Below are 25,878 nucleotides of genomic sequence, written 5' to 3' on the forward strand. Positions count from 1 at the left end.
TGCCTCCTTCCCCCTCACCCCACTCCCTTTCCTCCTGCACATCTTATTTTCTGGGAAGAGATTTCCTCCTTTCCATGTGGGGGAAAGGAGACTGACTGCCCGCTATGGGTTAACTTGGCCCTGGCACTGCCTCTGCCAGGCATCTTGCTAGCCTGAGAATCTGGAAGGTTGTATTTCAGATACTTGTTTCTCTCTTTGTACATTTATTTTTCTTCAACTGCCTCCTTCTCCTTTGCTTTTTATTAAATGTACATAGCATTGTCTTCTAACCCACGTTCTTGACCAGCCTTTAAAACACACACACTGCTTTACACGTTTTATCTCCTTGTCGCCTTAGTCTATATATACAGTGTTGACTTCATTAAAATTATATAAAGTGCCATTCTAGGTTCCCGGATGACCATCTTTTTTTCCCTTCCAGCTTCTACTACGATTATTATTGCCATTATTTCTTTCCAGGAATTTCTATATGATTTTGATAAGCATCATCATATTTAGTGTTATCAGCAAAGACACAAGCTCAAAAGTGACATCTTTTCCATGAATCCAGGAAAGAAGAAAAATCCACTCAGTTCAGATAAATCCTAGCAATTCCCAAAGGGAAAGGCATTGGATATGTGTTTGATGAGAAAGAAAATGAAAAAGGGGTGGGGTGGTAGTACTCTTCTACCTGCTTCTCAAAACCAGAACATTGCTCAGTCACATTAAACCCAGTGAAAAACACTGACAAGTAACCAATATACAGCATGTTTTCCCATAGCTTATTTGGAAAAAGAGACAGGTAACAGTCAAAGTTAGAGAAGCCGTAAGCAATGGACAGGCTTGATGTTAAGTGTGCAGGATCTGGGCTAAATGCCTTAAAATGTGCAATTCAACTTTCCACTTCGGAATGTGGAGGCTTCTCCAAAGTTAGTGGCTGGGTGGAGGGGAAATACTTGCAGTGTCCATGACTGCGGACATCTCTGGCACTCCATTCCACCTGCGAAGCGCCCAACGGGCCTCCCTCTCTGCCAGGTCTCCCAGGGGTTCCCAGGAAGCCAGGATCCCTCTATTTCCTTAGACCTGGGTTCTGGCCTGGCCTCACTGCTAGGGCCAGGCTGGTCAACGGTGGCAAAATCCCGAAGGAGGTGGAAGGAGGAAGGCAAGAAGAAGTGCACACTTTAAATAGTCTTCCCTGCAAAAGAACACTTCTGGGAGCCTTGTTTTAAATCTCATTCTCTTTTCTCTCAAAAAAAAAAAAAAAAAAAAAAAAAAAAAAAAAGACTGTTTAACAGAAGGGGGAAAAAAGCCTCCTTGACACAAAGCTTTTGTTATCCAGTTGATCAGCAACGTGCTTTAGATACTTGTAAGAGGGGGAATAAAGCCCCACAACAGACATTGATTTTAGAAAATCAATAACCAACATTTAATAAAAGGAACAGAGGAAACACAAGAGAGGAGAGGGGGACATTAGGTGTAATTTTAGTGTCTACTAAATTACTCAGAGATGGGGAAGGGGAGGTCTCCTGCGTAAGGACCACCTTAAATAATGCCAGACACCAGAGTGAAAAAAAAATTAAATTAAGAGAGAGAGAGAGGGAGAAAGAGAGAGGGAGAGACTTAAAAAGCAGCAGCCTGAACTGAATCTTGGGGAAGCAGCTCGGAATATATTATTGTACTTGTTTTTCTGTAATACTAAGCCAAGCAAATAGACCAAAGACAGCACAAAGGGGAAAGGCAGGATAACGTAACGAACAGTTTCTGACTAAAATTCCTCTATCACTCCCCCATATGGCTCGACACCTCCACCACAACAAGCAAAAGACACACACACGCACACACACGCGTACACACACACAAAACCTAGAGAGAGAGAGAGAGAGAGAGAGAAAAGCATCATTTGTCTCTAATCAAGATTCTCTCGTCTTTGTGTTTTGCTCCTTCCAGCACCTCACACTGCACCCCCCAGCCGCCCCCTCCCCGCGCCGCGCAGTTCTGGGGCAGGCCGGGGGCGCGCACAATTGTCTTCTCTAGAGGAAAGTTGCTCCAAGTGGGCCCGGGCAGTCCCCGCGAGGCGCGGGCTGGGGCTGCGGAGGCCGGGAGGCCAGGTGGGCGCTGCGTCCCCGCGCCTGCCTCGGGAGCGTCTACGCGGCCCCGCACCGGGTGATCCGGCTGAGAGCGAGGGGAGCGAGAAGTTTCCTTTCCGAGTCTGGGCTGGCGCTCGTTCGCTTGTTTGTTTTCGGGGGTTGGTTTCTTTCTTTTTAAACTCAGTTATCCTCCGTCAGCTCCCCCACCCCCCCGGCACCCTCGCTAGTCCCCAGCCCTCTCCCCTCCCCCAGGCGCCTTCCGCGCTCTTGCCAATCACTTTTCTCTTTTATTCCCACGATTTTGTTTGGGGTAATACCTAGGGGGTCTCTCTCTCACTCTCTTCCTCTCTCTCTGTGTTTCTCTCTCTCTCTCCCCCCTCGTCCCTTCTCTGGCTCTCTCCAAGATGGACCTACCAAACTGTCACCCCCCCCTTTTAATATTCCACCTCTGATCTGCGTGTGCCCCTCGAACCCCCATCTCCTTCCTCCTTCCTGACTCAGCCTGGATAACGGGCTCCTCCAGACCATGTAGAAACTGCCGGGAAAAGTCTCGCTGCGCCCTGCGACTCCTTGAGTCCCCGGCCTGGGGGCCAGAGCCTGCTGGAGAGGAGTCATCCGTCCCCGAGCCATCATCGACCCCACCGGACCCCGCGCGGGGCCGGCCGACTCCCTCCCACCCCGGGGTCTGGGCGCGATGGGCCGGGCCCCGCTGCCCGCGGACCGTTACTTGGCGCACCGAGAGGCGGCCGGGCGACTCCGGCAAGAAACTTTAAGCCTCGCTGAGGCGCAGCCCCGGTTCCCCTCTCCTGCCTTCGCAGTCTCTCTGCCGCCCCCGCCCCCGCCCCGGGATCCTGCGCGACCCAGCGCCTGGGCCCCCGCCCTGCCCTAGCCGGACGCTCCCGAAGCCCAGCCGGAGACCCGGCGGGCCGGGCGCGAGCGGAGCGGGAGGCGGAGGCGGAGGGAGGGCGGAGGCAGGGGCTTGAGGGGGGCAGCAGGGCTGGGGGCGCGGGGCCCCGGCCGGACCCCCGCGCTCGGAGCCCCCGGGTGCCTGACGCTCACTTTGCCCGGCACTTCCCCAACTCCCCCCAGTCCAGCCGCCGCGCGCGCCGGGCTCCGGCGCCGGCCGCGGAGGGAGGCTCGCCCTAGAGCCCTGGGCGCCGCCGCCGCCGCCGCCTCGGTTCCTTTTCCCCATTCCCCCTCCTTCTCCCTGGGTCTCGAGCCGCGGAGTGGCCCGGAAAAGTTTGGTTCGGGCCGCTTCTTACCGTTTTTCCTCCTGGGATTGGCTTGTTTGCGCCTCTTGCACCGGGGGCCATCCGCCATGATCGGCTGCTTCATTGATAAGAGCGGATCAGATGGCAGTTCGCATGGACTCGGCGCCCTGCTTCGGCAGCACGCAGGCTCGATCTAGCAACCAAACACAGCGACAATGTGGGCATCGCCCGCGCCCCTTGAAACGCGCGCGGGCCGCCCAGGGGAGCCGGGCCAGGGCCCCGGCGAGCACCCATCCGCGCCCCCCAACGCCAAAGCGAAACTTCGGCGGCCCCCTCCCCGCCCCCCACCCCCAGCCTTGGCCCCGAGGCGCTTTGTGTTTGTTACTGTTTGGTGTGTTGCACCCGCGAGGGGATCAGAGAGACAAGAATTACATCTTCAAAATGAGTCATAACTCCTGACCGTATGAGGGAATGCACACGGCGGTACAGTAAGACCGCTTGACTCAGGGCTAGGCGGACCCTTTCCTCCGAAAAGTCCTCAGCCCCCGGCTCGGGAACTTGGGGTGAGGCGAGGTTTTCTTTTCGCTCTCATCTTTTCTCATCCCCCCACCCCCCCAATTCCCAGAGGAAACAAACAAACAAACAAACAAACAACGCGAAACAGCCCCTGGATGAAGCACACTCGGGCAAATTGATAATAGTAATTATAGGAAGCCCACTCGCCCAGCGCCCCCTCCCCTCCCCTTTTGGAGTTTATCGAGGCACCGTCTCTTCCTCCCCCCACTCTCGCCCCCAAATTAAGATTTCCCGTTTTACGCCGCAATGATAAATATAATTATAAGTCTCTTTGGACATTGTCCTTTACCCCACCCCACCCCCCCGCCACTTTGACAATATTTACTTAAGTATTTCCCCCCACCTCACTCACACACATGCTCCCCCACACTGGTTCCCTTAAATAGTTCCAGTAGAATTTTTTTTTTTCCCTTAAGAAAGGAAAGAGAAAGTCCAACCACTACGGCAATACTTTTAAGCTCTACTAAATGATCGTATCCTTTCTGGCTTCGAAACTTTTGTACCTAAAAATCGAGAGAGGCGCTGCATTTTTTCAGTTGAAACTGTCAAAACTTGGAGAAGGGGAACCTCGGAGGCAGGCAGGAGAGGAGGAGAATCCTGAAAACTCGGTGGAGGTTGGGAAGATGCTGTGCCTCGAGGATTAGTTTAAACAGGGGGCTATAAAAGATGTAACAGATGCAAACTGTAACACAAGGGCCATTAACCCTTTCTCTGCCGGGCACACTCAGTCCCCACGCCCAGCACCTATTGTCTCCTGTGCTAGAAGCTTTGCAGAAAACCTGGAAAGTGAGTATCAGTTTCCACACATTTGCTGAGAGGGTGAAGGGAGGGGGGCAGAGAGAAGGGGAAGTGGATATTTTAGAAAGCACCTTAAATTTACCTAGGCATACACAGTAGGAGACTTTTAAGTTTGACACATTTTATCATTTCTTTCCTTGTCCTATTGATTTGAAATTGTTAGGGGAAATCCTGAAATAAAGAAATGGTCACACAAGTGTCTGGGATGAAACAGCTGGCCTGTCTATATTCATCCTGAAACACACGACTGCATATAAATACATGTTTAATAAAGTAAGTTGCTAGTTTTATGGGCATGTGTGTGTGTGTGAGAGAGACAGGGCATTTGTGCTGTAAACTTTATCTTTGCCTGTTACTCCTAAGTCTGGAGTTAGTAATCTTGCCTTCATCATTACAGGGGGAGCATGTAAAATATATCAGTAGGTGGGAGATAAACACATTCATGTTAGCCGGGCTCATCACTGTTCCTGGGAACTCCTGCTATCTCTCTCTCGACTTTTCAGTGCCAAAGTATGGAATGGGATATATGTGTGTATGTGTCTTCTATTAAATCCATGTCTATATTACTTTGCCATTAAAAATACAATTTTAAAAGTTATCCTAATTTAAAACCCTGATACCCTGACAGCAGTTTTCTTCCCAGCTGTAGTGCCCCCCCTCCACTTTGGTAAACGACTCAAGTTCCATGAGGACTTTCACTTCTTTATTTATAATCACAGAAGTGAGGTGTTACTTCACACACATACACACACAAAGAATGAAATAAAGAAATGAAACTCGCTAAGCAGACAAAAACAGACAACTTTCTGCTTAGAAAACAGCCTTCTCGGTGGGAGAGGATGAACTGCCATGTCTAAGAGAAAGACTTGCCCCCCGAATTTGTAGGTCTGTAACTGACCAAGTTTTGTAATTATTAACAGGTATTTGCCAAGTCCTAATTGCTGAATATAATGAATTGGAACTAGATGCGAAAATAGAGCAGGACCTCTCCCCTTGCTGAGTTTTTATTCCAGCCATATAATTCTCAATAAAACTTTTCTTGGGCTGGATAGCAAAGGGCACCTTTGGTTACCTGAATGGACAGGTACAGGGGAAATTATTTGGGGGAGGGAAAAAGGAGAGAAAAGCAAGGAGAGAGAGTGTGAGTGTGAGAGCGAAGAAGCCACTCTTGAGAAAAGCTTGCCATAAAGGAGCTAAACCCACCTGAAATTCCTACCCACGGACACCCCTTCTCACTTCAGACTCACATCCCCACTCAAAATGAGAAAATTAGAAAAGGAGGATGGAGGACGAGCACACCAAAAAGGGATAAAAAGAGAGAAAAGGGGAGGAAAAAAAACCTACCTGTGAAGTCTTGTTTGTAGTTTTGGCCAGAAATGGTGAGAAGAAAAAGCATGAAGAAGCCGCGAAGTGTGGGGGAGAAAAAGGTGGAAGCGAAGAAACAGCTCCCGGAGCAAACTGTACAAAAACCTCGCCAAGAGTGTCGGGAGGCAGGACCGTTATTCCTGCGGAGCAGGTTAGAACTGATCTCTTTCGGCCACTCCAGGAAACACAAACCTGGGGACGGACTGACGTGTTACGCCTCTTCTAATGACATTTTTTTCTTTTTCTTTTCTGTAGGAGAGAGACGAGAGACCCTGAAACACGCGCCACCTATCTTTGTGGGGAGGGATAATTGAAGCGCCCTGAGCGTGAGCATCATGTGAAAACGTGATCGCCAAGTTTCTCTCTGGGAAAGGATCTGGGATAGATTATACCTTGAAGTCTCCGCAAACGCTTTAGTGGAAGAAATGAAATTCCACCTCCCTCCCTTCCTCCTCTCCCTCCCTTTCGCCTTCGCCTCCCTCCCCCCTCCCTCCCTTTCCCCCCCCCCTCCACCCCCCCCCCCGCCCGTCAAGCCTTTGGCATCATTATCCTCATCACTAAATCCTACAGAGTACAGGGCGGAAAACGGTGCACACCATTCACAGAACTGGAGAACTCCAAGGGGCGAAAGTTAAAGGGAAAGATCCCGGGTCCTCAATCCAGATAGTCTCTTCTTATACAGATATCTCTAATGACTATATTTGAGATGCACATCAAATTGTGTAGCTATCTCAGCACAGCTTCTGGAACAAAATTCTCTGCCCTTTCTCTTATTATTATTTTTTTCTTTTTAGGTACCAGAGCCAGAAAAAAAAAAAAATGCTGCATGGGAGCTGCATCTTAGGGCATGTGTATTAGGGTGTGTGCATGATGAATTTCTGGACTGGATCCCAATATTAAAAAGTAGTTTGGCATTTTAATAAAGGGTCTCTAAGTAAATTAACATAGAACACTCGGTTGGCCGATCTCTGAATCTCTCTACACCTCGGGGAGACCTGACTACAAAGTAAGGGAGAGTGTGTAGGGAAGCAGGAGGAGAAAAGAGAAAGGCCATAGATAGAGAAACTTAGCAGGGAAGGGAGAGCATGCTATTAACCGGCATGGGGTCTAAGTTTTGGAGTATATATTTTTTGATATTACAATTAAAGTAAAATTAAAAGGAAAAGACTCCACCTTTGCTCTGAAGGGATTGGTTATGCAAATATGGAAGGGATTTCCTGGAGAATACAGCTTTCTACTGTATGGTTAATTAAATAATCACTCAAAAGCTTCCAACGTGACGCTTCTGTCGTAATCCAATCAGGTTACATAGGTCCTAAACAAGAAAGATATTTTCCACATCTGGAAGTCAGCAATTTAGCAAGTACTGCACATTATTAACCAATTCAGAGCCCACTTCCCAGGGGAATTTTTTTGAAGTTTAAGTGTTCTTAACCAATGCTCTGCTGTTTTGTTAATCAAAAAGCTGGTTTACACTGCACATAATTGGAACTAATATAGAAGTAAATAAAGACAGCCAAATTTGAGGATGCTGAGCACAGGCATTTATCGGAAAAGGAAGAAATCTCCTATCCTCGGATGGTTCAGGCTCAATTTCTTAAATAACTGTGAGACTTTTTTTTTTTTTTCCTAAAGAGTGAAAGTGCTTGAGAACCTCAGAGCACAAATAAACTTCTAGTCTCACAGCATTTAGGATTCTTCGGAAAGGTAAAGGTGGAGGTGTTAAGAGGACCAGAGAGCTGCCTCAAACCAATTTTTAAGCTTTCATATTGTTAAATATGTTACACCCTCCTGTTTCCAGTCTGATGAAATCTGAAACAAATAATACCCTGATCCAACACTATATTAAGATAAACTGCTTTGAACTGTGCTTTGAATGTGTGCCTAAAGCAAGACTTTGAATGCAAGAGTCACTGGCAATTGCACTCAAAGGAGGGACAAGCCACCACATGGGTTGCCACATCCACACTCCCAGAGGTACACGTCTTTGTATTTTGTATTTTTTTTTTTTTGCGGGGGTGGGGGAGGTGGTTAATAACTACCTAGCAGACCACAGCTAGATCTTGTTCTAGGATGCAAGAAAGTAGATTTTCACAGTTGGTTACTCACCTCTTTCCTCATTTAAGTATTTATTATAATGAAAATAGCTGCTGGATAAATTAACTCTCTCCCCCCACCCCATCACAGATAAAGTATCTGCAGAAGAAAGGCATTCAGGATCTTCAGCTTAAAAATTCTTACTAAATAAAATCAAAGATTTTCAACATGGGTCAGGCACATTCTTAATTTTATATTTTACATTTATTTCATTATTATATATCTATACTAAATATATGTGTGACTTATCAAGTTCCTCTTCTGAGATTTAGCACCACTGTTCATGTCCATTTTTCTTCCTCTTCCTTTTTTTCCTCTTTTTTAATTTAAAAGATTGGAGTCCAGCTTTCTCTAGACGTTTGCTTTACAGCCACCCTTCTACCACTCCTAAGGAAGAAGGAGCCCTTTGCATAGAGTGATTCCAGGCAACACTCCTCTTCAGGCACCCAGGTAGCCACTGGAGGCTTACAGCCCAGACACACACACAAGCATAACCTCAGGTCAAAGGATCCAGTCGAATAGCTAACAAAACACTTGTCTTTATTATGTATATTAAATGTCAGGTTACTTAGGATCTGACTTAAAAAAAAAAAAAAAACCTAAGTATTTCCATTAAAAACACCTAATCATCTGATTACCCTGGACTCAGTAATTGCTCAAGTGGCAGGAGGCAGTCCCCAACATTTAGCACTGGGAGTTCCGACTGGCCAGTATTTGGTTTGGGGTGAAAAAGCAGTCTTCCAGGTTCCCATGAAGGTAGATGTTTGGATGGTGGCACGGGAAGGGTCTCCGCGAGGGGTGAGCGCTGCGGCTAGGTTGCCTTGCCCCTGCTTCCTGACTGGCAAGCCGCTCCCCAGGCATTTGGCCGAGAGAGTTCTCAACGTGGCAGAGGTGATGGGGTCGGGAGGAAGCCAGAATATAAATTTGTTCCGAACACTCCCTCAGTCCGAGGGCCAGGTCGGGGACAATGGGGATCGTGGGATCAGGAGGATGCAGGAGCGCAGGACGCAGAGAAAAGTCGAGAGAGGACTGGGGGCTGCTGGCTTTCGGCTCCTCACACAGCAAAATAAGTCCTGCAAATGAATCTCTCCTTCTCTGCCTTCCCCACTAATAATCCACTTCGAGATTAGCGCAGACGAAAGAGATTAAAACAACAGATACACAGAAATGTGAAATAATATTGCAATCAACATTGAAGGGGGAAAAATAATTATTTAGGGTTTCCATGGGCAAAACAAACTGCCTCCCTCAGGATTCCCTCCACCCAGGCAGGATGAGAAGGATGCACTTTTGTTTTCCAATTCCCTCCAGCCAGGACCTGGTGCCTGTCCCCCCATTCACCTCTCAGTCTGTCAATTTCCTCAACTTTCACAGCCGCTCCCCCCTCCCCCCGCTCAGCTTGGCGGCCCAGATGCCCGAAGAGATACAATGTTTCTGCCCTTGAACACACAGGCTGTAGAAGGAATTCGAATTTGGCCACAGCTAATGATTTTTTTTTTAAGCAAATTCTGTTTATTTTGTACCATGTGGAGAAAATAAAAAAAGGAACCTATTCTCGTTTTGAAATGGAACTGATCTTTCATCTAGAGGAATTATTCGACCTTGTGTTGTGACTCAGGAGGTGGGCAACTTCTTTTGGAGTTGCAAGCAAAGGGTGATAAAGGGTACCCCTGGATTGGGTGTGTGTGGAGGGGGTGGGGGCGGCAGGGGTCCAAGCCAAGCCAAACGGTTTTCTCACGTGCAGACTCGCAATCCAATCCATTCGGAGTTGAGCCTAGGATAGGAGGGGAAAGTCTATTAAAAAAAAAAAAAAAGAATCAGGAGCATCTCTCTGAGAAGCCCTTTCAAACAAAACCAAAACAGGACCAGAGAAGCTCAGACCGTCCCTAACATCCCTGCTGCGAGACCCGCAGGCTGTGGAATCTCGCACGTCACCTGGCCCCAGCAGGGCGGCCAGCTGAGGGGTTGATTTTATTTTATTTTTTTGAAGTAAAGGCTGAATCTTGGCTTCAGAGCTTTTGCCAACGTCTCCACTGACAGGAACCAGCAAACTTCAGGACCCAAATGAGCATCTTAATTTATTGATGCTAAACAGGTCTGGTTGTTGTCCCCAATTTTCCGCGCGCTCTGCCACCACCCCCCCCCCACACCCCGCCCCAACCCCCGCCGCCAGCTTCGGTCCCTGCATTTGATCTCCAGGAAGGGCCCCGCTGCACAGGCGGAGGAGCGCCTTGCGGGGGGGGGGGGGGGCGGGGGCGGTGTTCGGCCCCCTCCCACCAGACCGCCCTCCCCCAGACCTGTCCCCGCCCGGGATCCCGCGACCCCCGCCCGCCGCCCGGTCAGCTGACCTGGCTCGCTCGCCTGCTCCCCGCCCGCCGCCCTGTTTCCGGTCCCCGGGGTCCGCGAGCGGCGCTCCGAGCGGGCGCAGCCGCGGCCGGGAGGTGATGCTGGGGGCTGATTACCATGAGAAAGGCTGTGCCTGGAAAAGCCTCCTCCACGCGACTGTCAATCTCACTAAGGCGGGGGGGGGGCGGGGAGCGGGCGGTGGGGGGGACGGAAAGGGGCCTTGTAGGAGTCACCAGAAAACTTGGAGTAAGTTGGATGCGACGCAGGCCCGAGGAGGTGACTTTCGCCTCAACTTGGAAGGCTGGGGCGTTGAGGGCGCGGACGCCAGCAGCCTCACCAGGGAATTGAAAACCAAAAATCTCCCTCCTGCTTTTCCTCCCTCTGGCCCTCCTTTCAGCCCTCCCTGCCCTTTATCCTTATTTTCTTGAAATTCTTTCCCAGTTGCATTTCCTACGTTCTCCTTTCTATCTGATATCTCCCTTTTGCAATTTCTTGTTTTCTTTCTTAACATCCACTCTTCTCCCTCGCTGTGATTCTTTTTGTGCCTCTTTTATGTGTCCAGATTTATCATTTCGTTTTGGAAACAGAACGTTTAATGTGTAATTAATCTACCAGCAGGAGGGCAGGGACAACCTGACTAAAATAACTCCCCGGGTCTCAGAGACGACAAGTTCACCAGGTGTCAGTGAAAAGTAAAATAATAATAATAAAAATAAAATAAATCAATATTTCAGTGACCACAATGGTTTATTCTTCTATATTATCACATCAGCTCAGACTGATAATTTTAAAAGACAAGATATAATAGATATACTCTTCCTGGAAAAAAATGCATAATGCTCGGCATAGAAGCATTCTTTAGAATTAAGGCAATGTGAAAAAGTTTGTTTACAGCCATATTTTAGTAGTGCTTAATTTGTTAACAGACTTTAGACATTACAATAGGTAATTTTATGAAACTAAAACTGCGCTTTTCTTCTGATGACTATTTGGAAAGGGTAAAAAATTCCCAAAGCACTCCTCCTGAACCCCAACAAAGATTGATCAATTCAGAGAGAAACATCATCATGTCACGTAGTTTGCACATTACTAAGCAAATTCAAAACTTGGGTTGTTGGGTTATTTTCTTGGCTAGGCTAGGTTACTGTCCGTTACATAGCAGGTGAGTGAGCATGAGGCGGCATATGTCATGAACATAACTGTTTTTGTTTTGTTTTCTTTATTATTATTTTTTGCTCTTCCCTTCACTTTGGGCATATTTGTTGTTCTCATTAAAATTCAGAGTTTGCACTTGTTTACAATTTGTTTACTTTGTTGAATTTTAAAAACTTGATAGAAGTCAATTGAACATGTATATTTAGCCCTTTTTAGGCCAAGAAAAATAAAGATGCATTAGAAAGATGCCTTTTCTGCTTCATAATTATTAATTGACATTTTATGATGAATAATTAATCATTTGAATAATTTTGGTATCTCTGATCTGAACACATATTTGCATATCTAATGCTTGATTTTAAATGTGTTTTTTAAAAATTCATTCTCTCAGGATGAAGAAACAAAGTCACATTTTAATCTAAAATTTCTCTTCTACACTTGTAAAAGTTTATTGAGCTGTAATATTCTTTCTAGATGTCCATAAACTTCTTAACAATTTGTAAACCATTTATGAGGCAATCACATACAAATATGTGGTAGACTACAATTAATTGGGAAAAACAATACTCTATGTAAAATCAAGTCACTCTCCTCCCCAAATCCAGAGATGTGCACTAATTATGCACTGTTTTCTTATTGGAATTTTGTCATTTAAATTTTTAGTTATGTCTATTAATTCAAGTCTAAAAGTGGAAAATTGCAGCAATTGACAAATAACTCAGGCCTGGTATTTAGGATCATTTTTTATCTTTTACTTACTAATATATGGGCTGATTTAAATTATTAAAAATGATTAAGTAAGCATATCCCTGATATTTTTATTCTCCTGTGCCAGTTAAAGTCCAAAGTATTAATATTTATTTTGAATACTAGCCCTGCAGATGACTACCTGTGTGATTATAAGCAGTCACCTATAAGCTTGTTTTATTTTTAATCTCCAGTGTGGGTTCCCTAATAATGCTATCCCTTGGGGTTTTATTGAGAATTGAATGAAGTAATGCATAAAACTTCACTATATTGTAGCTTTATTATTATAATGAAAGGTTGAAATATACAGATCAACTAAAGATGGTACAAATTAATTTTGATTATTAAAAATAACTATTTACAGTATCTTTTTTATTGAAAAATCAGTGCTGTGTTATGTGAAGAAAGAAAATGAAAAGCATTTTAGGATTTATGGCTGGTTTATGATTCTTTCGAACTGTTCAAAGGATGCATAGCCACAGAAGTGAAAATAAATACTGTATTTCCTTTCTGTTAGTTCAGCAGTTAATTTAGTGTATTCAATATGGTCATAATTTGGTTATAAATATTAGAATTCTTTTGAAAAGGAATTTAGTCCAAATGTATGAACTTCAAGTTTCCCATGCTCTTTAGTAACATATTGTCTTTGAGTGTAAGGGTTAAATGTGCAAAAGCTCAGAAGCGGTCTTGAGTAAGACTTGTGAGAAAAAGGGCAAACTTACAAATTTGAAGACCAGGAATTTGGCTGTCAGAGCACTATTTGCTTTAAGACCATTCATAATGAACTGAGCATTCCCTTTTGGAATTGTAGCTATCCTGGGGTTTGCGCTAATTTCAAGTACCTAGAGTGGTGAAGAAAATCAGTGTATTAAGTGGAAAATGAAATTCCCTAGTCTCTTAAATGTCCACGAGGTCAGATTTTCTTTTTGATGTAAAACGAAAAAATCAATGCAAACGCTAGGGGGAAAAACTATTGTGATGTAATACTAACACTGATAGTTTTTTGTTGTTCTTGTTTTCTTTAAGACTTCTGAAAACACTTATATCTGTAGTTCTTAAAGGATCTGTTAATTGTTTCTATTTTGAAAGCATCCATTCCATGCTCCTTTTAGGTCAAAACTGCCAAACCAGACATTTGGACATCGGCATAGGGGACTGGGTGTGACCTGTACCTTTTTTCTCCCTCTGACAATGGGACTAGAAATGGTTTGCACCTGCAAATTGTCTAGTGACCTGGAAATTACTTCATGCTTGCTTCAAGGTCTTCTTTAATATGCTTTATTCTGTTAAAATGCTCAAACTATAAACTTTGTTCTGTACTCAGTTTTAATTTTGTACCATTCTAAGGGTGAATTATTTTTTCAGGGTTCTTTCAGGTACTTAAATATAAAAACTTTACTCCCAAAAATTATTATCATCTCCATGGCAATCACAAATATAAAGTAATAATAGCTAAGAAAAAAAAAAACCCTGCTTTTCTAGGCTTGGCACAATGCTAAATCCTTTCACGTATCATTTAATTCTGATAGCAGATCTGAAGGGGTTATAAGTGGGTCCACTTTATTAGTTGAGAAAATTGTGGCCTAGGGAGAGTCAGTGACTCCCCAGAATTCAAGCGTCTGGTTCTTGGTGGGCTTTTGAATCTGCCAGGTCCACCCCCAGGGCCAACACCACATTCATGTGACATCCAACATCTTTTTACCTTTCCCAGATGTGTTTCTGAACCACTTGTGCCCACCCGCTCTGCACATTGCTTTGTGACCCATTTCCAGGCCTCCTGGATGCTGTGATTGGCCCTTGTTTTTCCATGTATGGCTTATTTTGCCTTTTGGACCTAACACTTAGGCTCATTTTTCCAGTTACAATATTGGCTCAAGTCCTTGAGCCAAAGTTTCTCTGGCTTTGGTGCCTCTGGCTTCCCAGATAAAGTGTATTTTCTGGCCCAGTCTCTTCTCGCAGGCACCCGACTTAGGAAAAGCTCCCATGGGAGGTTCTTGCTACCTCAACTGGCTCCAACATTGGGCCCAGGCACAGGACAAGTTAGTGATGAAGGAGACATCATGGTCCAGAGATGTCGTGGAATCGTTTTTATTTCTTATACAACTTCTTTTAGCACTTGTTGACTGGAAACTGGACATTAGTATATTTGACACTAGATCCTCAGTGTTAGCATATTATAGTGACAAAGATACAGGTTTTGGAATTAGATAAACTGGATGTGGCTCCCTGCTTGGTAAATACTAATTGTGTATTGAGGACAAGTAATTTTACCCATGTGAACCTTATTTTTAAAATAGGCAAAGAAGCTGGGTGCAGTGGCTCACGACTGTAATCCCAGCACTTTGGAAGACCAAGGCGGGCAGATCACCAGGTCGGGAGTTCGAGACCACCCTGGCCAGTATGGTGAAACCCTATCTCTACTAAAAATACAAAAATTAGCCAGCCCAGCGTGGTGGTGCATGCCTGTAATCCTAGCTACTCGGGAGGCTGAGGAAGGAGAATCGCTTGAACCCAGGAGGCCGAGGTTGCAGGGAGCCGAGATTGTGCCACCGCACTCCATGCACTCCAGGCTGGGCAACAGAGCGAGACCCTGTCTCCAAAAAAAAAAAAAAAAAATAGGTAAAGGAGTACTTAGATTCAAGCCGGTTGTGGTAAAGAAAATATGACTGTATACAAAATGTCTGGCACAGAGCAGGTGTATCAATCAATAGTAATTCCTACTACCATGAATTACCTGAAAAATACATGAAGTTAAATTATGGAAAACCAGAGTGGATGTAACATGTCTTTTAGGTGTTGTTTATTTTATTTTATTTTTGTAATGATTTTATTGCTTTTTTTTTTTTTTTTTGAGACGGAGTCTTGCTCTGTCACCCAGGCTGGAGTGCAGTGGCACGGTCTCGGCTCATTGCCAGCTCCGCTTCCCAGGTTCCAGTGATTCTCCTGCCTCAGCCTCCAGAGTAGCTGGGATTACAGGCACCTGCCACCACACCCAGCTAATTGTTTGTATTTTTAGTAGAGACGGGGTTTCACCATGTTGGCCAGGCTGGTCTCGAACTCCTGACCTCAGGTGATCCACCCACGTTGGCCTCCCAAAGTGCTGGGATTACAGGCGTGAGCCACTGCACCCAGCCAGAAATAATTTAACTGGTTTCTGCATTATACAGAAATCAATGTTTACTGATAAAGTTGGAAAAGTAATATGCTCATAGAATTTCTTACGTTGTAGAAAACCTGGCGTGCTCATGATTATAAATATGATGTCAACAGCTGAGATGAGGACATATGCACACTTTAAAATTTGGTGATATATTTTATACTTTCATTTGCAATTGTAAGGAAAAAACCTTTTTTCAGCGAATTCTCCCGATGTGACTCGCTATAGGAGGAAGCACTCTTGCAGGCAGCTGAGTGTGGTCAAGAAGTGTCAAAGATCCTGTTTGTTCAAGGTAAATATAAGAGGGTCTCAACATTGTTCAAAACTCTTTACCTAGTCTTGCCATAACTTCAGGGGCACGAAAGAGTGGGGACACATAGAGGGATGGAATAGCACTGAGAAAGTTTGCCTGCACTATCTTTTTCCACCCCCCAACCCTTCTTGCCCCCAGTTGAATGCTGAAACAGCTACTTTAAAAAAGAAAAGAAAAAAGTAAGACTATGTATAGAGTACAGACATTGCTTCACTCTCCTGCCTGCAAATTTGGGAGTAGGGTTGTGTCAGCAGGTCCTGGCATGATCTACTGTGTATGTGACTGTGCTACCCTGTGCCCTAGAAAGGAGGGTGTCCAGGGAGGATTGGGCCGTGGACACAGGGAGCATATTGTTCCAGTGGTTCTGCTACAGTGCAAACCAGGCTTCTTTCTCTCTCTCTGGAACTAACTTTGCTACACATGCAAAAAAATCTGTTCCCATTAGGTTTTTCCCTGGCCATTGTGGAAGCATAAGTATGGCTCCTGTGGCAAAGGCATAATTTTTCTGGGTTGAGGGAAGCTGGCTTACCTGTTGTTCTTGGCACTCAGCTAGCACCCTTCTAGACAAGAGGGAAAGAACAAAGCTGAAAGTTCACAGAAAATATTTGGTGTTTTAAAACAAGAAGGAAAAATTAAAACCCCGTCGTTTTAAAGCTTAATTTATCTATCTTCTAAGAATTTGGAATTTCAGTTTAGAGAAATCAGTATAGTCCTGAGTTATATTATTACCTACTGTCACGTAGCTCTATGGGATATTGAAATATTATTTGTTACAGCTTTGTTACAGCCTAAAGATGATCTATATTCAAGTTTTGCTTCACCCAAGGAGGATTCTTGCACGGTTGAAGAAAATTTTCAGGGTTAGGTGAAACATGCTTGTGAATGTCATTTGAAATCACCTCGGACTTTGAATTTGAGGTACAGTAATGCTTTTATGATATTAACACAAAGCATCGTCACTTGGAAAATTTTAAACTATTGCTTCATTTATGATCTCTAAATAGTAATTTATTAGACAAAGGAAGGTGATTTATCACTGATGTCTCTTTTGCAACCCCCTGGAACAGTGCCTATTATATAGTAATATTTGTTGCTGTTTGTGGAATCTGTCATTCATTTAGAAGCTTTAGGGAGATATAAACTGATCTACTGAAAACTTACAACTTGAGATAGGAATGAGGACAGATGAGGGTAGCAGGCAGGGACCGTGGGTACTTAAGACCCTACACCCTCCTTTTTGCAGACTTACGTACTTGATTACATTATTTAACACAAACTGTTTTATTCCTCTTTTTTTGTGTCACTTTTATACACAGCGTAAAAAAGAATTGAAGGAGCAAACACAGAGCTGAATGTGTATGTTTGTCTCATTCTTTAAATAAATGACTCTGATGAGCCTTCTGGTAGTTAGTTTTTAGGTAAACACATGAAAATATAATAGGTTTTCTCTGATAAAGGAAAGAAATCATAAGGAGAGAATGGAATGAACTAGAAGAGGTGTGTTGCTTATTAAGGCAAGGTGAAGTAGTAATTTAGGATAAATGATCCCTTTCCCCTCCAATCCCACACAATAGCTAAAGAAGGAAAACAGAGAAGATGAGTTTTGTTTTGTTTTTCCTTCTATAAGTAAATGGACAGGCTCTACAGATAATGGGTTGGATGATTTTCTTGCTAGCAGCTTCATTTTCTTGTAGAACAACTGGTTGTCCAAAGGTATTAAGGGGAAAGTTTGAGCCCTGATTTTAATGCTTTCTCCAATACCCTTCCCACCCTCTTTTTGCTCCCCTCTGTTTTCGGCCTTATTTCTTGGGGCCCTCACTTCTTCTTACCTTTCTTTTGATACTCTGTATTTAGAGGGAATATACTTTCAATGCTAGGCTTGTTCACAGCCTTCAACATGCTTAGCCTTTAAATAATAAGATACGACCCTAAGATTTGAAAATTTCACTGTGCTACAGAATATTGCCTGGAGGAAATGGAATGTTTACCTGAGCTATGTTATGACAAAGGACAGCTCAATACTATTATTACATGACCAGTACCTACCATAGTGCTTGGTTCATGAGAGGAGCTGTGTAAATGTCTGATGAATGAGTGAATGAATGTATGTATGCATAAATGCTATAAAAAAGCCAGACTTAAGATAACAGATACCATTTGTTCTACATGGCAAATTAGAGTTAAAAGGTATGAACATAGGTGCAAGAATCACCCGTGGGTACAAACAGAATTCTGATATTATTTTTGAATTCTGGGTATGATATTTTATTTCCAAAATGAAATACCTAAATCATTTACAAAGCAATATAGATATATAACAGTTCCTCATTCGCTCACTTGCAAAGGAAATTTTCAATACAAATAAAGTCATACATATTTATACTAGGGTAATTCAAAATAACTTCCTCACATAAGCACTGCTACGTTCAAATAAAATCTTGCCAACACTTCTGAGTACATTGGTTTAAGAAAAAAATGCTCCCCGTAGCGTCCGAACTATTTAAAAATCTCACAGGCTTCTTCAACATACATCAGTTATCTCTCTTCAAATCACTGACAAGAATTTAAAAACTGCTTCATCAGAACAAATGCTACCCTTTCTCCTACTCTAGTTAGAACCTGATCTTCTAAAAAGGACCATATTTACAGCTTCTTTTGAAATTGTAAAACCATTTGGCTGATATGTTTTTGCTACATTTTTTCCTGATTTTATTACTGGGACATTTGCATGAAAACAGGAAAATAGGGACATAAGATTTTTGTCTTGTGAGTTCATCTGTTGCTGATGCTTACTCTCCACCTGAGATCCACATCTGTTTTATTACAACTGGGAGACCAGGAGCTAGATTTGAATTCATAAAGATATTGTTAGAGGTGAAATAAAGTTCAAAAATAGGGACTCAGGAGGCTAAGAGATTGATGGATGATATGATAATGAATTTTCTTCTAGGTTATTTATTTATGAGCAGTCCATATTGTCAGTGACACATGGCATTGCTGTTGAAAAGCTTAAAATCCAGGGAATGATACAGAACTAGAGCGTCAAGACTTCTCTGAGAAAACCACACTCAGGTAGTTACTGCTTGTGGGTTGACAGACATCAGAGAAAACAGTGAAGGAGCTGAGTTTAGGCCATGTATGAACTCTGGAGATGGCCACTGAAAGTTGGAAAGAAAAAAAGCAAAATGTCCATCTAATTCTGACTACCTTGCAAATGCCTGTGATTTTTCACTAAGAGAATCAGAGAAGGCTATCAGGATAAATTCTCAGCATCTTCACCTGGAGTTCCATGGCATGTAGAAATTAACATTTTCAAAGCTAAAGTCATAATCTTGTTCTAACTTTTTATTTCTCCAATATACTCCAACTTGTTCAGCGGCACCAGAGTCTAGCCAGTCTTCCAAAGCCCAACTCTGGCTTTACCCATGACTCCTCTCTTTTCCTTTACTTCCACATTCAAGCACTCCATATGGCTAAGCAGCATACCTCTGCTTGTTTCTTTTTTTTTTTTTTTTTTTTTTTGAGACGGAGTCTTGCTCTGTCGCCCAGGCTGGAGTGCAGTGGCACAATCTCGGCTCACTGCAAGCTCTGCGTCCCGGGTTCACGCCATTCTCCTGCCTCAGCCTCTCCGAGTAGCTGGGACTACAGGCGCCCGCCACCACGCCCGGCTAATTTTTTGTATTTTTTAGTAGAGACGGGGTTTCACCGTGGTCTCGATCTCCTGACCTTGTGATCCGCCCGCCTCGGCCTCCCAAAGTGCTGGGATTACAAGCGTGAGCCACCGCGCCCAGCCACCTCTGCTTGTTTCTTAAAGCATTGCTGTCCTCCAACACTCCCTACCCTACTTTAGCTACTCGTCATCTCTTTCCTGGAAGGCTGTGCCCGCCACCTAACTGGCCTTCCTGTTTTCACTCTTTCCTCCTCACATCTGTTCTCCACACCATCACCTGAGTGAGTGATTGCTCTAAAACAGGGTTCCCTAACCCCCAGGCCACGGACCCCTGAGGAACCAGGCCACACAGCAGGAGGTGAGTGGGAGGCAGGCAAGCGAAGCTTCATCTGTGTTTACACCTGCTCCCCAAGGCACGCATTACTGCCTGAGCTCTGCCTCCTGTCAGATCAGCAGTGACAGTAGATTCTCACAGGAGCGTGAACCCTATTGTGAACTGCACATGTGAGGGATCTAGGTTGTGAGCTCCCTATGAGAATCTAATGCCTGATGATCTGTCACTATCTCCCATCACCCCCAGATGGGACCATTTAGTTGCAAGAATACCAGCTCAGGGGTCCCACTGATTCTACATTATGGTGAGTTGTATAATTATTTAATTGTATATTACAATGTAATAATAAGAGAAATAAAGTGCACAGTAAATGTAATGCTCTTGAATCATCCCAAAACCATCCCCTCAATTCCTGCATCTGTGGAAACATTGTCTTCCATGAAACTGGTCCCTGGTGCCAAAAAGGTTGGGGACCACTGCTCTAAAACATATTTCTGCTCATGCCACTGCTGACAATAAAACCATCAATGGTTCTCCACTTCATACCTGCTATGTTTCTCAAATCTTTCCTCAAAGTATTTCTAAGGATGGGTATTTTAATGTTTACAAAGATTGTTTTGAATCAATAGTTCTTCAGCGTCAACCTTGTTTATCTCCCATACTGTTGGGCAAAATCAAGAATCCAAGAAGCTGGGTCATGTTAATCCTGTTTGTCCCTAGGGTTTGATTTGCACAGTGTGAGAAGCAGAGAGCCAACTGGAGAAACTATAGGTTCTTTAGCAAAGCATATGAGCCACCTCACCTTTTTTTTAAGCCTTGAAATAGTGCCTTTATAAAATTATTTTTAATGTTTTTAATTTCAATAGTTTTTGGGGTACAGGTGGTTTTTGGTTACATGGATTGGTTCTTTAGTGGTGAATTCTGAGATTTTAGTGCACCTGTTACCCAAGTAATGGACATGGTACCCAGTATGTAGTCTTTTGGCACCAGGGACCAGTTTCATGGAAGACAATGTTTCCACAGATGCAGGAATTGAGGGGATGGTTTTGGGATGATTCAAGAGCATTACATTTACTGTGCACTTTATTTCTCTTATTATTACATTGTAATATACAATTAAATAATTATACAACTCACCTCCTAACCTCCCACCCTGCATCCCCAAAGTCCATTATATCACTCTGTATGTTTTTGCATCCTTACACCTTAGCTCCCACTTATAAGTGAGAACATACAGTATTTGGTTTTCCATTCCTGAGTTATTTCACTTAGATTAATGATGAAGCCCTTTTAGGTGGAACATTTTCATTTCTTCAACCTCCTCTCCTATGATTCTTCAAATGGCTTATACGACTTTCGTGAACAAAGCATGTTGTTTCCGGTGTTAGGGACCTTTCGTATCCTATTTACTCTACCTGGAATGTTCTTTCCTTCTCCCTTCATGTGACTGACTTCTGTTCACTCCTTAACTCAGGTCATATGCCATCTTCCCCTGGTTCCCAGGCTGGCTTTCTGTGTCCAATTATTCGTTTATATATCTTCTTTTAACTAGAATATGACCTTCTCTGAGGATAGAGACTGTCAGTTTCATCAGTATACCCTTAACTCCTAGCAAGTATCTGGCACATGGTGGACACTTAAAAATACTTTTTGAACTGAGTATGAATACCATGGTACAAATTAGTTTTCATCACTGAACAAAGAACTCCACATGCAGGCATGTTTTACTGACAATGCATTCAACCACAGGAAGGCTATAGCATTCCCTCACTTCATATTAATAGGAGTACCAAAAGTTGGAACTGTCTCATTGGATTTTTGAATAATTTGCATTTACTTTAGACATACATTTGCAAAAGTATTGAAATAAAAATGCCTTTTACATGTGAAACATTTTAGAATTTCAAAGCTTTTTCACATGCATGATCTCACTTAATCCTTAAAATAAACCCTCAAGGTTGGCAGATATTATTTTGCCCAGTTTGGGAAAAAAGGAGATTTAAGATTTTGATGGAGTAAGACAAAATAATCAAACCCATTTTGGAAGTCTCAAGTATGTTTCAGATGTGGAGGCATCTTTGTGAAACCGATAAAGGGTAAATATTATTCTTATGGGACAGGTAAGGAAACAGTGTTGAAAGGACTGATCAGTCATTCGGGGCCACTGTCTAAATAAAAATTGAACCCAGAGTCCTATGACTCAGTTTAGTCCGGACACAGTTCCTTATGCAGAGAAAGCATGTGTGAATACATAATAGAAAGGAAGACTTGGTTTTAGGAGAGCAATCTGAAGAAATTATTTTTTTCTTTTCTTTCTCATAACTGGTTTGTTACTTGTCCTAGGTACCCAAAGATACCAAACTATAAATAGAGTTGTTCAAGAGAGTAGTTTGGTAGTGAAATTGGAAAACTATTTGGCTTTATTTGGGAATAAGAGAGTAGGGCAGCAGGGATCCTATAGAGACTGAACACTAAAAAAAAATGCGTCATTTTTGTGATATATTAATTAAATTCTTTTAGTTTTAAGTAAGCATAATGAGACTATCTGAATGCGTTACAGTAATTTTCTTTCTTTTCTTTTCTTTCTTTTTTTTTTTTTTTTTTGAGACAGAGACCACTCTGTCGCCCAGCCTAGGGTACAGTGGCATGATCTCAGCTCACTGCAAACTCTGCCTCCTAGTTCAAGCAATTCTCCTGCCTCAGCCTCCTGAGTAGCTGGTATTACAGGCATGTGCCACCATGCCTGGCTAATTTTGTATTTTTAGTAGAGATGGGGTTTCACCATGTTAGCCAGCTTGAACTCCTGACCCTGTGATCTGCCCACCTTGGCCTCACAAAGTACTGGGATTACAGGCGTGGGCCACAGCGCCCGGCTGTTACAGTAATTTTCTAGAATTTTTTCTGATAAATGTTAGTCCCCCCCAAAACATATTTTTTTGTGGTTCTGTTGTTGAATGTAACACTACCCCCAGTAAAAGGCTTTTACTTCACTTTACTCAGAATTTTGTAAAACAAATTTAGCAAATGCTCTTTTGAACAGGGAAAAATTTCACAGAAGTGAAGTAGTAGGTAAAAACATTATTTAACATAATTGTGCTTTAATTCATTCTTGAGAGGGCAGAGATGCAAAATAAATTCTGCATATACTGTAAAGCAACAACTGAATGGAAAGATACTTATAATCTTCTTTTCTATCCCTGGAAGTTGGTTATACAGTTTTTCAAAATATGCTTCTACGCATGAATATTTTGAAGTTAAAGTAAATGTGTTGGCTAATGCATTGGTATTATCAGCCGATTAATAAATTCAAGTATGTGATGGGACTAACTTTCCCAAGCTAGTGGTTACTTGACAATTGCACATGTGTATCATATATTTATCCATCCAGCAAGAGCTGGTTCATTCCCTTCTATGTGCTGGCCTCTTTGCTGGGAATAGCATAAAACAGTAATCAAGAGAGACTTGGTCCTTGCAGGCTAGTAGGGAAGACAGACTGTGTATGATGAATGCTGTTGGGAGTATAGAAGGCAGGCTCATCTAGTCAAATGATAGCTACAAAATAAAGTGAAGGTGAGAGTAGATCTTCCTAATGCACAGGAGGTCAGGTCCTTGAAATCCATCAACCACCACTGAAATTAGTTTAAATCACCTGTGACGTGTTATAACCCTTCTAGGCTGGGGTAAAGGCATATTGGGACCTCAGAGTAGGCTGGAAGAGAGAGAGGATAAAGCCTGGTATCAGAGCTACAAGGAGAAAGGCCAATGTTTCAATGATAATCGCTAAAGGGCTTTGGTGAACAAAGCTCTCAAGAGGCTGACCTCAGTACCCAAGGGCTCATATTGGTGGGCAGGAGCCTTGCCAGTATGAGGCAATGTCTCGTATTTGCTGCAGGGCCTCCCTCAGTTAGAATAGGACCCCAATCAGCTGGGGGGTCTCATGAACAGGCTCTAACTCTTGATAGGAGAAGATTGGCAAGGACTAGACAGATTATCCGGGGAGCAGCCTCAAACTGGGTGGGGTTCAGGCCAGGGCATAATTCCATGAGAGAATCAGAGTGCAAAATGGGCCCCACAGCAGATACAATAATAATGTCGGAAGGGATTAGGGGTTTGGGGCTGCTCCTTAGGGGCTTTAGGGTCCCTGACATCTTCTTAGATGTCAGGCTGAGTGCAGCAGTCTCTTTCTCACTCCTCATCCCCCTCTTCCTGCCACCACTGCCCCTCTCTCTATCATGTTCGTATCCCCGTTCTGTTATGCCCAAATATTGAATAAGGCGTCTGTTGGCAACAAGCGCGATTAATAGCTTTTGAATGTGAATTTGACTTTTGTTGGGAGAATATTATTTTTAGTAATTGTCAGCTCATTAAAATATATTATAGGTAGGGTCTGAGTTTCTGCTGTGAAAGGTTATGATGCTTAAAATTAAAATAAATATAAACAAATAACTTCAGTATTTTGATTTACTTATTGACACTAGTATTTGTACATTTTTGTAACCAAAATACAAAAGTGATAACAGAACTATAAAGAAGTCATTAACTAGTGACTATATTAATTTTTTCTTAATCATCTTTACTATTTTTTCCTTTTCTTTTTCTTTTTTTTTTTTTTTTGAGATAGGGTCTTACTCTGTCGTGCAGGCTGGAGTGCAGTGGTACAATCACAGTTCACTGCAGCCTTAACTCCCAGGCTCAAGCGATCCTCCCATCTTCGCCTCTGGAGTGGCTGGGACTACAGGCAAATGCCAACAAACCCAGCTAATTTTTGTATTTTTTGTAGAGATCAAGTTTCCCCACGATGCCCAAGCTGGTCTCGAAGACCTGGGCTCAAGCAATCCACCCACCTCAGCCTCCCGAAGTGCTGGGACTATAGGCGTGAGCCACCATGACCAGCATCATCTTTACTATTTTCTTTTTTTTTTTCTTCGAGGCAGAGTCTCACTCTGTCGCCTAGGCTGGAGTGCAGTGGTGCAATCTCAGCTCACTGCAACCTCCACCCCCCGGGTTCAAGCTTCAGCTTCCTGAGTAGCTGGGATTACAGGCCCACACCACCACGCCCGGCTAATTTTTGTATTTTTAGTAGAAACGGGGTTTCACCATGTTGGTCAGGCTGGTCTTGAATTCCTGACCTTGTGATCCGCCCGCCTCAGCCTCCCAAAGTGCTGGGATTACAGGCTTGAGCCACCGCGCCCGGCATCTTTACTATTTTCTTAAAAGAACTAAATAGTATACATGCCTATGTTCTTACTGTGTAATGGATTGGGAGTGTTTCGAAATGGACCCAATAGACGTAAGCTCATTGTTTATCTTTTTGCCCAACTTTATTTTAAAAAATCACATAAAAATGGAAATTTATTCACTCGCATATCTGTGTTCTCAGGTGTATTTTAATAAAGACGGAGCCAGGCAGTTTTAACTTGGCCACTTATCACTCGAGCAAGTAAATGTGGCCAAGTCACTTAGCTTCTGTGGGCCTCAGTTGCTAATCTATAAGTAAAAGATAATAGTGCCAACCTAATAAGTTTGTGATTTAGAGCAAATGAGACAGTGGGGATCCAAGTGCTTGTTAGTTGTAGAGTGTGCTAATGCAGGTGTTGGGTATTTATATTCAGATGCAGGTTATGCCCACATCATAGAAATTAAATGTGAATGCGTTCAAAAGCTCAACCAGTTCCTGAGGCAAGAAATGTAAAATGGCAACAACTAAAAGGGTCAGTGAAACTCTTGGCGTCTAACCAATCCTCTCCGAAATATTTTCTGATGGCATATTTCAAAATATGAGAAAAGATAAAGGAATGAAAAGAACTGACCTTTTTCTCTAACCCTTAAAACATTTTCTCTCCAAAGAAACTCTGCCATAGAAACCTCAGGCCTGGCTCAGTACTAAAGGTGACCATTGAAAGGACAGTTTAGAATGTTGTATTTATGCAAGCGAGGTGCCATGAACATGTACTTGTCCGAGGTGGACATGATCAGAACAAGCTTGTTCACAAAGCCCTTCCCTCGTCCTTGGCCATGAGTCACAAAAATCTGACATCTGGAC

At 43.3% G+C, this 25,878-nt stretch overlaps 2 protein-coding genes across 4 annotated transcripts in view; both read right to left on the reverse strand.

Moving 5' to 3' along the window:
• Positions 1-3,458, reverse strand: part of ZEB2 (zinc finger E-box binding homeobox 2) — a 132,847-nt gene extending 129,389 nt beyond the window's left edge. For all 3 annotated transcript variants that reach the window (XM_055262059.2, XM_063631321.1, XM_055262058.2), the window contains exon 1: positions 3,329-3,458. In XM_055262059.2, coding sequence (XP_055118034.1) covers positions 3,329-3,401 — 73 coding nt within the window. In that variant the 5' untranslated portion in view covers positions 3,402-3,458. The remainder of the gene's footprint in view (positions 1-3,328) is intronic.
• Positions 3,459-9,602: 6,144 nt separating this feature from the next.
• Positions 9,603-10,595, reverse strand: LOC134735565 (uncharacterized). Its single transcript, XM_063631125.1, has 2 exons — positions 10,462-10,595; positions 9,603-9,887 (listed from the first exon to the last, which is right to left on the reverse strand). The coding sequence occupies exons 1-2, from the start codon at positions 10,576-10,578 to the stop codon at positions 9,693-9,695; spliced, it is 312 nt and encodes a 103-aa protein (XP_063487195.1). The 5' UTR covers positions 10,579-10,595; the 3' UTR covers positions 9,603-9,692.
• Positions 10,596-25,878: the final 15,283 nt, after the last annotated feature.

The sequence above is a fragment of the Symphalangus syndactylus genome, chromosome 22, assembly GCF_028878055.3.
Source record: "Symphalangus syndactylus isolate Jambi chromosome 22, NHGRI_mSymSyn1-v2.1_pri, whole genome shotgun sequence".
Classification (NCBI taxonomy): domain Eukaryota; kingdom Metazoa; phylum Chordata; class Mammalia; order Primates; family Hylobatidae; genus Symphalangus; species Symphalangus syndactylus.